This window comes from Poromitra crassiceps, assembly GCF_964638095.1.
Source record: "Poromitra crassiceps genome assembly, chromosome: 1".
NCBI classification, from domain to species: domain Eukaryota; kingdom Metazoa; phylum Chordata; class Actinopteri; order Beryciformes; family Melamphaidae; genus Poromitra; species Poromitra crassiceps.
This window is the reverse complement of record NC_139623.1, coordinates 111,500,597-111,515,779: the sequence shown is the minus strand read 5'-3', so window position 1 is coordinate 111,515,779 and position 15,183 is coordinate 111,500,597. Positions and strand designations below refer to the sequence as shown.

The following is a 15,183-nucleotide window of genomic DNA, read 5'->3' as shown; positions in this document are numbered from 1 at the left end:
CAGGAGAGCACTGTCGCCACTTAGTGGGTCGGTGGAATGGGTTGTAAACGTTCGGTGGCTCCAATAATTATATAAGAGATGTAAAAGGGTTAGATGCACATCCCACGGTCAAAAAAAAAAAAAGCATTTTTTTGACGGAGTAATACGTCAGTGGCAGTCAACCGTTGGATTTTTTTTGACGGAGTAATACGTCGTTGGCAGTGAACGTGTTAAGTGCAATACGTGACTGATTTTTTTTTGTTCATGGCTCATTGTTGTTTTGGCAAAGTTTACTTATTTGTTTATTGATAAGGAGCTCAAACAAAGGCTGTGTCTTTTTTTATTATCAATTATTTTATTTTAGCATTTCAGACAGCACCAATACATCACTGATAAATATTAACTAAGCTCTGGTTATCTGACCTATTTTCTAATGCAATGAATGTATGTACATTGTACAAGGAACATGTTTTCTTAAATAAACATCATTGCTGGACTATTTGTGATAAGCCTAATATTATTTTGAATATTCATCCACCATTCACTTTTCCATCTACATTTGGTAAAATGCTTAGAAAAAGTTTTACTTGGTCAAACCCAAAGATTCAGCTATATTTAGAATCAGAACATAACATAAGAGAAGACAACAATTCACTCAGACCAAATTTTTTTTTTTTTTTTTTTTTTTCAATTAAAAATTAAAATATTCGAATATAATTCGAATATTAAAATGTATAAAGCACTGAAATTCGAATTTGATTATAGAGGGAGATTGACAGCCCTACCCTCCAGTACCTGTCTGACCTCCTGCAACACTACACCAGAGTCCTGCACCGGGTCGGGGTTCCGCGGGGCCCCGCCGGGTACCCGCAAAAAAACGTGGGGGGCGGGTAAAAAATACACTTCTGTAAATTGGTGGGTCAGGCGGCAGGTAAAAATTTACTAAATGCGGACGGGGGGCGGGTGGAACAACGACAACGTATGCTGCACTGCGTGTTGAGCACAATTAATTAATTAGTTACTCTTTACCGTTACAACACATGCCAGTTCGGAGAAATTGTGGAATTTTATATTTTTTACTCAAGTTTCTCAACGGGAGATAGACTGTCTGTCAGGGTGGGCGAGTACAGAGCTACTGCATTGCCAAATGACAGACATATGTGCGCATAGGCGACGTCTAGAGCGACGAGATCCAGATTTGATTCTAAAATACAGGAATACTGTTTTTCGTAAGGAAACACACAACAGGCAGGACTGCAGTAACGTTAACTAGTGATCACCCCCCTGATCCGAGGAGAAAACATGAAGCTCATTCAATTACTACTGCCACTAACGGAATGAAAGGCAGATCAAAATGATCCCCCACATTCCGCATTTGAGGCTTTTATACAGGAGGTGCGGCGCAATGACAGCGTTAACGGCCCCTGCTTTCTTGGGCTCTGTACCGTATAAGTGCCTTCGTTATGTCAGCAGTAATCTTACCATGTGGGAGTAGAGATGAACGTAGTATTTCCTAAACAATATTAATATTTGGGTGGCCCGCTTAGGGTTTATTAATATTAATGTGTTTGTTAGATTCAGTTTGGGTGCTTTGATGCACAAAGGTGGCATTCAAACATGAGCCAGAGTTACTGTTGCTAAAAAAAGCCACTTCTCAGTTTCCAGTTCATCCTCTTTTTCTTCATCCTTGAAGAACTTGACTTCTTTTGGCGTTCAGGACCACAATGGAAATACGTTTTGATGACTTTATTGTGATATCCTGATGAATTATTTTATACTGTATGCTGGTTGGTGTATTGTATTTTTAATTGGTCAAATAAATTAAATCAATCAATCGGCTGTTGCCAGTGTCATTCTCAGATTTCAGTCTTGGTGAGTCTCTTCCATTTCTACTGGACCGACCAAACCAATGCGCTTGGACAAATATTGTTGGGCTCCAATTGATCTCCAATTCGTTAACACTAAAGGATAAGCTCAGGATAGTCCAGCGGGGCGTGTTAAAAATCGCCTGCTGTCAGCTAGCCTATTCACCTTATTCACCATGCCCACTTTTTCTCTCTTTACACACAATTGTATTTGTTCTTCTAGTTCAGTGCTAGTTGGCGGCCAATTTCAAAACAAAACGTCACTATAATAATGAATGAAGTTTGGCAACATTCAGAATTAAGCTACACTGTGGCCAACTTCAGTTACATGTTCATAGCGTTACTGCTGCGAGGAGCCAATGGCTGTACCCGGTCGGCATTTAACGTTAGTTACAAAAGCACGTCGACAGTGTTTTCTCACTGCCAGTAGCGTGTAGCCTACAGTAGGGTTTGACAGATATAGCTAGTCCGACCGGTCAGCACAGCCAGTCCTCGCTGCTCATTAAATATTTCCAAATAGGCGTTATTCTGATAAACTGGTCACATATATGTTACGTTCTCACCCGAAAAATATTAAAACTTTAAAACAGTTTGGTTTTTTTTGCTTGAAAACAGCTTTTTGGCAAGTCTAAAAATTACTACGGTAGGCGTAATCTACTTCCGTGTCTAAAACCGGAAAGACGATTACAAGACGATTACAAAATGACGTCATGCAGAAGCGTCCTTGTATGGGCAAAGAATAAGGTGAATAGTGTGTTGTAGAAAGCCGGTGTAGTAGCAGAAGCTCATTCTCTCTTTCCAGTCTTCAGTGGTTTATGCAAACCAAGGCCGTTTTCATACACTATTTACAGCTGTGAAACTGGGCTACATTCCCAATGCCTCCACCTCAAACACAGTTGTACATTCTCACCGACATCTCCGAGGGCTGACCAGGGGCAGGATACACATATGCACGCACGCACACAGCGCTGAGGGCTATTCAGTTGCCCTGTGGAGGCAGATTAACAGTTTCACTTCCCTGACTACACAACTGCTTCTCTCTGGAAACAGTTTTATTTGCGCTACAACTGTTAGCGCCTTTAAAAAGAATGAATGATGTTTGTCCTTGCCCAGAAAGGTCTATGTCGGGTCTCTGTGGAAAAGACTTGGACCAGAATGGGAATGAACTTCTTTGTCCACATGCCAACAGTCTGTTTATCAACCGCAGAACTAGGACTGGGTAACACTGGTTACTTTTGGTTGCCAATCCCAAATCACCATCATAATTCAGTTCAAAAATGGATTTGAATGGTTCAAACTGCACTTATGGGTGTCTTTCTTTGTTGAATCAAAGCACCTTTCACACAATGTGATGATGCAAATAATTCTCTAACATTAAAGCCCCATTCAGCAACTATTCTGCGCCCTCTGGGAACACATATACAGTATATATATATATATATATATATATACCGTATATATATATATACATATACATATATATGCTGATACCACATTGATCATGCACAGCCATCAACGTCATTTTACTACTATAATTAGCTCAAGGACAGGTCATAGTGTTACGCTTAGTTCACACAGACAAGCTACGCCTTGCCTTGCCTCAACCCACGCCTACGCCGAGCTGGGCGTGAACCTGTTACACGCTTTTGTGATCACACCGCACGCCGAACCTGGAGCCAAGTCACAAGCGTCTCTCCTCTCTCCCGACTGTATTTTTTCACGTGTTGGCCAGAATTGTCATGGGTAGCCTCTAGGTAAAATAAATCGGATATATTTAATGTTCTATTGATGCTGGATATGTATAACCAGGTCTGACTATAGTCGGACATTTTAGAGAGGTGATCTTGCAAGAATATGTGCTGGCACAACAACATTGTCCATCTTGCTTCTTATACAAAATCCTACTCCTCACCTTCAAATCCCTCCACGCCCTCCAGTAGGGCTGTTGAAACGAATTTTGATATTCGAATATTATTCGAATTTAATAATTATGAACGAAATTCGATTTTTTTTTTTTAGAACACTAGAACAGTGACAAGTTCTGACAACATACTTGAAGAAAAGAGTGTTAACTGAAGTTGACTGTTGAAGCTGCTATACTGATGTAAACCTACCTGTAGCTCTTAAAATGTATGTTCATTCATTGTTAACTGAAGTTGACTGTTGAAGCTGCTATACTGAATGTAAACCTGTAGCTCTTAACACATTCACTGCCAGACGTTTTTTTTTTACTGTAGTTAGCTTCTGCCAGAGGTTTTTTTTGAGGATTCTGGCTCATCTTTCAAGACCCGAGGATTCTTTTCTGCTAAGATTTTGTGAACACACAATATCTCAAAAGAACTAATAGAATGTGTGCTTTCTCTGTCTAAAAGAGTTAGTTTGTAGAGTTAGTAGTTATGTAAGCATTAGCAGTTGAATACAGCATGGTTTCAGCGTCAGAAAAATTATTCAGAGATAAACGGCTTTTTGTGAAATTCGATAGAACAGTCACTTTAACCATTCATTTTTGGCATCAGTAAGACGTCAGACATCTAAACAATAGTTTTGAACAGTAATTTCCTCCATAACAGCAGGAAACCCCCCTCTCCTTCAAACTCCTCCTGCCTCCCTGGCTCTGCAGCGGGCGTGTCACAAGCGAGTTGCTGCTGCTGCTGCTGCCTGTGTGCTGGCGGCCGCTCTTTGGGCGAGTCTGGATGGGCTCGCTCGTTTCTTGGGGTTTCGGTTGAGAGCTTTGATGAAGCTTTTGCGATTCTGGTCTTATTTATGCTGCGTGTTTCAAAGTGTGTTCCACCCGTAATCTATTATGCAAATTTGCAATCCCCCACCGCCAGCTCCCTGCGCGAAAGCGAAAGCGTTTTCGCCAATCCATTTTCATGAGAATGGCTTCCTCACGCGGCTGTTTTTGCTTGGCTTTCTCTCGTCTGGAGAGCACTGTCGCCACTTAGTGGGTCGGTAAAATAGATTATACACATTCAATACCTCCCATATTTTAATATGAGATGTAAAAGGGGTTGATCGACGTCCCACCGTCAAAAAAAAAAAAAAAAAATTTAAGACGAGATATCTCGTCAACGGCAGTGAACGTGTTAAGCGCGGCAGTTTTTCGACCAGAAAACCCTTGTGCCATAATTTTTTTATTTTCTACCTAAATAAATATATGGCACATAGTTTATTGATGTGCCCACCTATTACAATGGGTATTTCTGTATGTTTTCAAATTTTCTTTTCCTGTGCCAACAGGTTACTTGTCCCAATTTCCCCCCAGGGATCATTAAAGTCTTTCTGATTCTGATTCTGATTAACTCATTGAGTGCCATGGACGTCCTTCGACGTCCAATTAAATAGTGACGTAGAGTGCCACGGACGTCCTTCGACGTCCAATGCGTTTTTTGACGGTGGGACGTCGATCAAAGCCTTCCGCAGCTCCTGTACAACTATAGTAGCTATTGGAGGTCTATAACCTATTTTACAGAACCCTTAGGTGGCGACAGTGCTCTCCAGATTACAGAAATGTCAGGAATACACAGCCTGAAATAGCCTTGATGAAAGAGAACCCGCTCATGCTGCAGTCCAGAGCCATGTAGATTGTTCTGGCTGCAACTGACGGTGCGTGCGAACACAGTCAATCCGCGCACACAACTGAGTCCTTCTGCCTCTGTCTGTCTGTCAGCATAGTTTCTCCACATGATTAGCCGCTAGAAAAGCAGCAGCGCGACACTGAAAAGCCAAACCTTTCACTGCAGTCCGCGTGTGGCTTCTCCATGTTGCGCTGCCTGGGAGGCGGCGCTTCCCAGGCTTCCTAGACGCTTGGTGCGAGGCTGTGTGTTACTAGTGTGGGGAGGAGTTTTCAGCTGAGGGGGGGGAGGGGGGGTGGGGCACGCAGGGCAGGACACAACTACACCACATCACTACATCAGAAAATATTACCGTATCTAGAGTCAGTGAATGTGCTTGAAATGCTGCATTTCACAAAAGGCTGAATATCTCAGCTTATAATTTGAAATGCCTGAAAACGCTGAAAACAACCTATCTTCTCCGGCTCATAACTAAAGAACGGAAAATGGTATCAATAAACTTTTTTTTGCTGATGATACAATAGAGTCTCCTTGTTCTTTTTGCGTGTTCGGTGTTTACATAGTAATATCACACAATATTCTGTGGGCCTCGAGAAATCACTGAAAACGCTCTGAAAACTCTGGCACTGGGAGCGTCCGTTCTCCAAAAGTGGCTGGCACTCAATGAGTTAAGAAGACAGATAATTTAACATAACATTATTTTTTTTTATTTTTTTTAACTCATTGAATGCCATGGACGTCCTTCGACGTCCAATTAAATAGTGACGTAGAATGCCACGGACGTCCTTCGACGTCCAATGCGTTTTTTGACGGTGGGACGTCGATCAAAGCCTTCCGCAGCTCCTGTACAACTATAGTAGCTATTGGAGGTGTATAACCTATTTTACGGACTCATTAGGTGGCGACAGTGCTTGCTCGGTGCAGTCCAGATTAGAGACAGGTCCGAGAAACAGCCTAAAAGCCGTGGATCAAAGACAACCCGATGCATGCTCCCAGAGCCATTTGCTCTGTCGCGGGAGCTGACATTGGCTCCGAACAGGAGTCAATCCGCGCTCACAACTGAGCCCCTCTGTCCCTGTCTGTCTGTCTGTCTGTCTGTATAGTTTCTCCAACCGATTAGCAGCCAGGAAAGCAGCCCCTGACGCCAAACCATTCAGCAATCCGGGTTGGCTCTTCCCTGCTGTGGCGCTGAGAGCCGACAGCAGCACACAAACGCAGCACTCCGAAAATATAATGGTTGCGTGAGGCTGTGTGCAGTGTGGGGAGGAGTTTACGGGGGGAGGGGGGGAGGGGGGTGGTGCACGCAGGGCATCACACAACAACTACGTCACTACATCAGAAAATATTATCTTCAGACTCAGTGAATGTGCTTGAAATGCTGCATTTCACAAAAGGCGGATTATCTCAGCTAATAATTTGAAAAGCCTGAAAACGCTGAAAACAACCTATCTTCTCCGGCTCATAACTAAAGAACGGAAAATGGTATCAATAAACTTTTTTTTGCTGATGATACAATAGAGCCAGCTCGTTCTTGTGCGTGTTCGGTGTTTACATAGTAATATCACACAATATTCTGTGGGCCTCGAGAAATCACTGAAAACGCTCTGAAAACTCTGGCACTGGGAGCATCCGTTCTCCAAAAGTGGCTGGCACTGAATGAGTTAATAAATAGACCAGGTCAGGGTACTCAAGTATAACCCATTTTCAATGCTTTTAAATTGAATAAACGAAATGGGGGGAATCAGTTTTTTTGTTTTTGTTTTTCCGTTTCTTTTTCTGTATTTTTTAGTTTTTCCATTTTTTCCCCGTTTTCGTTTTCCGTTTTAAACTTTAAAACAGTAAAACGGAAAAACATTTTTAGCACACAAAAAGAAAAGGAAAAAAAAGTGCTAAATTCATGGCGGGCCACTTAAAAATGGGCAGCGGGCCACAGTTGGCCTGCGGGCCATAGTTTGGCCACCCCTGGTTTACACCATCGTTCACATGCAAGGAGTTGAAAGCAAAGTCATGACCCGCCTTCCTCTGCCTCTGATTGGCTAGACTCATTCCTTTCGTCGATTGGTTTGGTCACATTATCGCCACAGGGTGAAGTAGGATTCACAACACAGGACACGCTCACATATTGTACCATTGAGTTTACAGGCGTCAACACCGTTTTGCATAGTTTTAACTGACAAATCGTACCAGCGTACTTTGATGCCACAATGCGTGCATGGTACGAAAAATGCGTGCAGGTTGGCAGGTCTGTCTATGTACATGTGACATCGGGTACTCACCACGTGATTAAATAATAATCCATAGTTACGTGAAACGTCATTTTCGTAGCAAATCCGCATGAGTTACTTCCTTGTTTTCCTGAACACAGCGCTTCAGCTGTACACAGCGCATGCGCAGTACGCCGCACATGCTGCGCACGAGGGCGGTGTGGGACCAATAGAGGCGACATTCTCCCTCTTAGAATACACTGGACCATATTCAATGACTAAAAAGCTGTTATATTAAGGTGAAAAAGTTACTGATTGGGACTTTAATATACCCAATTGTTTTTCCCAAGTGATAAAGATCCCATTCCGTGCAAAAGCTGTTTTTACTTCTAAATGCATATATGCTGCAGTCATCCCTCCCTGTAATGAGTGCTCACAACCTCAGAACTGTCAGAGTTGGATTTGTCCCTATCCAGCTCTCTCCTGCAGTCTCCTTCAAGCCACGCCCCTTACACTCTGTTCTCCCAGACGGTTTCGTGTTACGTCACGCGGCTCCTTAAGCCTACTGCGCGCGGTCTCTCTCACACAAGCTACCTGCGCCATTTTGTCTATTGTTTACCATTGCAAGCTGTTCCCTGCGCGAGATTCATCATGGTCTGTTGGTCTGTGCTAACCATTTCAGCCCAGAATGTTTCAACAATCTGGGGCAGTACAATCAAGGTTTAGCCACAAAATTAACACTTCTAGCTGGAGCGACGCCAACTGTACGTGATCCAGCAACTGCGGAGGTGCATTCGGTAAGTCTAGGCATTTTGAGATGTCCTGTTTAGCATAGCAACCGTTAAGTTAGCGATAGCTCGTTGCTAACGTTAGTTGTGGACACAACCTAGCGTGCTGGTCCACGGACGCTAATCTGATTGGCCGCTCGGGCCGTATCGGGAGCCTGGGGCGGGCTCTCCCCCAGCGGCCAATGAGAACTGTTAGTTCTGAATATATTATGAAAACAGACCATTCCTGGGAAGCGACGAGATGAGGAAGTGAGAACTCCGTCACAACAAACGGGGTTGCTATATTTTCGACAAATTAATCCAGAATCATGTTTTATGGACCAGAGACACACAGTTTACAGCTGCACGAATTGGGACCTTTAAACTTTTAGATTAGATATTTAAAAGAATCTCTTATCTAGCTTCACAAAATGACTACTGCCATGTGGAAGAACTTACTATAGTAGTTATTAACCATCATGATGATCTGAGAGGATGAATTCATATTGGATTTTTAAATATTGAGCAAGATGAATCCAACTTTGAAGCTTCCAAATAATACCTTCAACAGTAGCAAAAAATGGTATTGAATCTGTAAGGTATTCTTGTGATGCTCAGCCCTATGCAGCCTTTACCATACAATGTTAATATTTGGGCGATAAGCCCGGTAAATAGTGTGCAGGGTCAGTGCTGGCCATTTACATTGCCAACCCAGTCTCCAACTCCATTTCCCATAATGCACGACTCTTCCCCTTTGACTCACGGCCTCTTTCTCGCGGTCCATGATGGTCTCCAGCTCCTCAAAGTGCCTCAGCTTGATCTCCAACTTCTTCATCTGCGTCTCCACCAGCAGAGCCACCAGGGACTTAATCTTCCTCTCCTCCACCGCCGCCAGGTGCTGAGAGGAGAGAGAAGGGGGAGAGAGACACCCAGTCAACATTTGGGGAAAAAAGGGGAAAGAAATACACCCTCGGATCATGTTAAATCGCAAGGTATTAACGACACACCAATAGCATTTTAGGTAGCATAATAGGTATATGCATAACCTACACAGTATTGGCTCTCTTTGCTCATTTCACAAAGTACTTAGATTTTAGCCAAACCTACAAAATATAATACATTTTTGATGTTCAGTACATTCCAGGAGTTATTTTGCATAGCGGTGTTGTAATGTGCTTTTTTGGGTGTACGCACTTTCCCCTCAACCTGCACTGTCCAGGGTTTTTCCTGCATAGAGAAGTAGGAGGCGGTCACCTCCATCAAATTTCGTACCACCTCCAGCTCTCAACAAAATTCTGACAGGTGTCAATTAAAAACGGGCAGCAGGCCGCAGTTGGCCCACGGGCCGTAGTTTGGCCACCCCTGAAAGTGCGCTGCGCCCAGCGTCTATTTTCACAGCGCTCTGGCGTTTTTGTGCGCTGGCTCCCAGCGCTCCCAGCTGAAAATATTTTAACTTTTCAGAAAGATGCTTTCAGAAAGTGCTCCTTTTCTGGCAACTAATCATATGGAGAAACTATCACAACCGAGACAGAAAGGCTCAATTGTGGGAGCAGATTGGCCAGACACTTAATATTTCTGGTGAGTGTTGAGCTAAATCACTGTATATGTGTTGTTAGCTAATGTTAGCTGTCAGCTATCAAGCTAGCTACCGCACTGAGCTAACGTTACTTTCAGACTGGTTCCTTGCATATTGTGTGCTGAGATCAGCGCTCCCCAGCGTACTTCCAGCGTTTAACGGTCAGAAAAAGACACTAGATCAGTGATCCTCACTACTTTCTCCATGAGAGCCACACTAGCCGGTCAAAGTCAAGAGGAGAGCCACTTTTACCGCAAAACCACACAGTAAGCGTTTGATTTAGTTTTTAGTTTATTAAATGATAAAACCAATGATAAAAAATTTAGAACCAATGATAAAAATGTTAGAAACAATTATAAAAATCATAAAAACATTCAGACCGACTTTATATATATATATATATATATATATATATATATATATAAAACGATATAAAAAATGTTAAAAGTGATGAAAACATTCACACCGACTTGATTAAAATATATATATATGAATACATTCTGATGTTCAGTCTGTCTCTCTCTGGGATTCAGCTCCAAACCGCCAGTCCAGACAGCTGCTTTGCTTATCGTTAAAACTCCGACGCTGGGGCCTTGATTGTTGCAGCTTGCGCATTTCTCGTTAACGATGAGGAAATGCCAGCTGCAACAATACGCCCTGTCATTCACACCTGAAACGATCTGTTTCTGCGTCCCTGCCCAATCCCTCCACAAGGCAATGGCTTGTTTGCAGTGTTGCCAGATTCCGGTAGGCTATATGGTGAGTTTCAACCCCCATTTGGTGCTCCAAAGGGCCACAAACCTGGCAACCACGCAGTTTGTTTGACACCGCAGTGAGGGAATGGTTTTGACATGATTGTATTATTTCTATCAGCTGCGAGCCGCCAATGAAAGAGTCTAGAGCCGCCATCGTCTCGCGAGCCGCGCAAAGAGGCGCTAGATGGACACATGGCCTAATCCAACTTTATTTAAGACTGTGCCAAAGCTTTGTGCTCCTCTTTCAGTGGTAATCTACTGACAGCAAATAGGATGACATCTATGTATTACAGGAAACCTTTTAAAATGACAACCAAGGTAATTCATTCAATATCTGGTGGGTTAACCAGCATTAGGTTTGCTTTAGTGCAGGGGTGTCCAAACTTTTTTGAATGGGGGCCAGATTAGATCATGTGAAAATACCTGGTGGCCAGCTACTTCTCACATTATGGGTTATAACAAAAATCACATACAATTGTAATGATGACCCCCCCCCCCCCCCCCCGTGCCATAATATTAGTCCTTGAATCAATAGTTTAATAGGCTGTTTCACTTTATCCACCCGTTCACTGCGGGCAATTGCTGGTATGAATTATGGTTAGTCTCATAATGTCTCTTCACATTGAACTATTTCATAACAGATATGGCCTCTTGGCAAATGACACAAACATAACTGTTTCAGCTTTCAGTGAAGAAATATAAAACTTTCCACCGCTCCTGAAAGCGGCAGCCCTCACTGTCAGCTTTACGCTTCCTTGCTGTGGCCATGTCTGCCACCCAGTGGGAAATGTCTGTTGCTAGGTAACTGACGACCGTGCGTTTGTGGTTTAATGTCTGAAAACACTGAAAAAAAATGCAAAGTGATTAACCAATATTGTGTGGAGGGCCACATGAGACAAGCCGCGGGCTGTTTAAAATCTGTCCGCTGACTGCAATTGGCCCCCGGGCCGGACATGCCTGCTTTAGTGTTTTTTGGACAAGTTACTACTGTAACATTCCCCCACTCCCTGTTCCTGCCCCGGGTCAGTCAGTAGTGAAGCCTGTCCTCCCTGTTCCTGCCCCGGGTCAGTCAGTAGTGAAGCCTGACCTCCCTGTTCCAGCCCCGGGTCAGTCAGTAGTGAAGCCTGACCTCCCTGTTCCAGCCCCGGGTCAGTCAGTAGTGAAGCCTGACCTCCCTGTTCCAGCCCCGGGTCAGTCAGTAGTGAAGCCTGACCTCCCTGTTCCAGCCCCGGGTCAGTCAGTAGTGAAGCCTGTCCTCCCTGTTCCAGCCCCGGGTCAGTCAGTAGTGAAGCCTGACCTCCCTGTTCCAGCCCCGGGTCAGTCAGTAGTGAAGCCTGTCCTCCCTGTTCCAGCCCCGGGTCAGTCAGTAGTGAAGCCTGACCTCCCTGTTCCAGCCCCGGGTCAGTCAGTAGTGAAGCCTGACCTCCCTGTTCCAGCCCCGGGTCAGTCAGTAGTGAAGCCTGACCTCCCTGTTCCAGCCCCGGGTCAGTCAGTAGTGAAGCCTGACCTCCCTGTTCCAGCCCCGGGTCAGTCAGTAGTGAAGCCTGACCTTGGCCTTGGTGGCAGCAGATGCCAGGGCGGCGGCGGCCGCGGTGGCGATGTTTCCCTCTCCCACGTCCAGCTCCAGCTTCTTCCTCTGGTCCTCTCCCTCCTCAGCTGCTCCTTTCTCCTCTTTCTCCTGCTCCTGCTCCGACGACGTCTCCATGGACTCCTCCTTGTCTTTATCTGATGGGGGCGAGAGGAATTTAGTTAGTTATACTTTATTGTCTCCGTGGGGAAATTCATCCTCTGCATTTGACCCATCCTCTACTACTGTAGGAACCTTCAAAGAACTAGGAGCAGTGGGCAGCCGCAGTGCAGCGCCCGGAGACCAACTCCAGTTCGATTGCCAGCCAGTGCCTTGGTTAGGGTTACTGACAAGTATTAACCCTAACATACATGTCTTTGATGGCGGGAGGAAACCCACGCGAAAATGGGGAGAACACGTAAATTCCACACAGAAAGGACCTAGGAGGAACAGAGATTTGAGCTCGCTTGAATTTTGTTGTGAGGCAACAGTAACAACCATGAGGAGAAAGAGTGATGCCTAACCACACAAATGACTTGCATGCACTGGAAAGTTAGTAAAAAGTTAGTACTTATCCAAAGCAGAGAGGAAAGACACTCACATACTGTATGTAACTAACACAGTCAGGGACTGAATAAAAAGACTTCTGATCTGAAAAATGACTTTAACACTAGAGCACAATGGCAAAAAAAAGTGCATAGACTCAATTCCCATCATTCTAAGTGTAATTTTTCAGTACCTGTGCTTATTGTCATGCAGTGTTTGAGTGTTTCCCTTAGTGGCCGAGCAATGTCTCAACTAGGCCACTCTGTTCTATACCTGAAGTTTATTCTTCACAAAAACAAATGCCACAATATGTGAACTGGTATTGGGACTACAGCTGTATGATATCTGTGATTGTGGAACATTGGCACTAAAACTCCAAAACGTTAAAGGAGAATTATGTTTTTTTTTACACCCCTTATTTCTAGCTTTAAATATGATTTTTAAGTCACCCTGACAAGTTTGCTTTGATATTATTTGCTGAAACGATCATTTGTTTTGAACTGCGCCCTGAAAACAAGGAAAACGGGGCATGTGAAATGCCTGTTTATGTCCTGTATATAGGGTTGCCACGTTTTAGGGTTGTCCCGATACCAATACTGATATTGGAGCCGATACTGGCCTATTTTGCCTATTTTGCTGCAGCTCATATGTTGCCAGTAACGTCATGCCAATAAGAGTCTAAATTACTATGCCTTTTGTGTTTTATCTGCAGACTAAGGAGCTATAGGCTTTCGGTTCTATAAAAGCCATTATTTTTTGTATTGACTATTGAGTGATACACTTTACTAAAACAATCATATTATATCAGAAGTGTTGTTTGTGTTCACAATAGTGATGTCAGATTTGGTTAGATCAGAGCTATGAAATATTAAATAATCCATCTTTGCTCATTACATCTGCCCTTTCTTTCTTTCTTTCTTTCTTTTCTTTTTTACCCCAGGTGTGCATAAAATACAGGTTAAGAACTTATTTTTTTTAATACAAAAATGTTAAATAATTATCGGTTTATCGTATCGGTTATCGGCCAGGAGAAGCATATATTTATCGGTTATTGTATCGGCTCTACAAATCCATATCATGCATCCCTAGTATTTACGAACGCATGCCTTTGTATTCATTTTCGCTAACCCTGTCAAGCCAAGTGTTTGGTTCTTCCCATTCACATCTGTATTTCTGAAACTTCAAGTGAGTTTTCACCGGAAGTGGCGGAGTAAGGAAAGCCATTTTCCCTACCAGCTTTCTGCGAAGACCCGCCCCATCCCTGTTCTCTGATCGGCTCAGACAGGGCTCAGACCCGATTAGAGCCAATCAGCGAGCAGAGGGTCAACCTGACCGTGACTGATGCCTAAAACTAACCAATCTACCAACAAAAGCAGCAGTACTAACCAACCAGACGCAGAGTAGGATGGGTTTTCATCACGCAATGCAGGTGGGATGAAAATACGGAACAAACCCCATCCCGTATTGGTTCAAAACGGGACGCATGATTTCACTGTCAGATACGGGACAATTCTGTATTTTAAGGGATGGGTGGCAACCCTACCTGTATACAGATTATTTTCCGACACACAGCGGCTCATATGCTTATTATATTATAGAGGCAACAAGAATATGAGCGATTTATTTACCTCCGTGCCACTGGCAGCCTGCTCTGTTGCCGTCCGTCACATAGATAGCAAGCTCCCGCTGTCTCCCCCACTGCTGCTTGTAATCCATAACGTTATTCCATATGGATGGCAATTGAATTCAAATGAATCGTATATTCTCGAAAACAGATAAATATCTGCAATGTTTACCATGCTAAGCTACATAACAGCGAACAACAGTCAACCCTGCAAGTCACCCGGATGTGCTGCTTCTTCTTCTTCGGTTTGGTTTTACAGTGGAACAGAAGAAGCAGCTAGTTAGCTAGAAAAGCTAGAAATAAGGTCCAGTGTGTTTTTAAATTCTCCTTTGAGGCCTTGTCAGAACCTGCGTTAACAGCCCTGCTTTAGTTGCCCTGGTGTTATGAACCCTGGTGTTATGAACCCCGGTGTTATGAACCCTGGTGTTATGAACCCCGGTGTTATGAACCCCGGTGTTATGAACCCCGGTGTTATGAACCCCGGTGTTATGAACCCCGGTGTTATGAACCCCGGTGTTATGAACCCCGGTGTTATGAACCCCGGTGTTATGAACCCCGGTGTTATGAACCCCGGTGTTATGAACCCTGGTGTTATGAACCCTGGTGTTATGAACCCCGGTGTTATGAACCCCGGTGTTATGAACACCGGTGTTATGAACACCGGTGTTATGAACCCTGGTGTTATGAACCCTGGTGTTATGAACCCCGGTGTTATGAACCCTGGT

At 43.9% G+C, this 15,183-nt stretch overlaps 1 protein-coding gene across 1 annotated transcript in view; it reads right to left on the bottom strand.

The window, feature by feature from the left end:
- Window positions 1-15,183, bottom strand: part of smarcc1a (SWI/SNF related BAF chromatin remodeling complex subunit C1a) — an 85,219-nt gene that overhangs the window by 16,446 nt on the left and 53,590 nt on the right. Inside the window, exons 24-25 of the mRNA XM_083642971.1 lie at window positions 12,271-12,446; window positions 9,154-9,288 (exon numbers count right to left, since the gene is read on the bottom strand). Coding sequence (XP_083499097.1) covers window positions 9,154-9,288; window positions 12,271-12,446 — 311 coding nt within the window. The remainder of the gene's footprint in view (window positions 1-9,153; window positions 9,289-12,270; window positions 12,447-15,183) is intronic.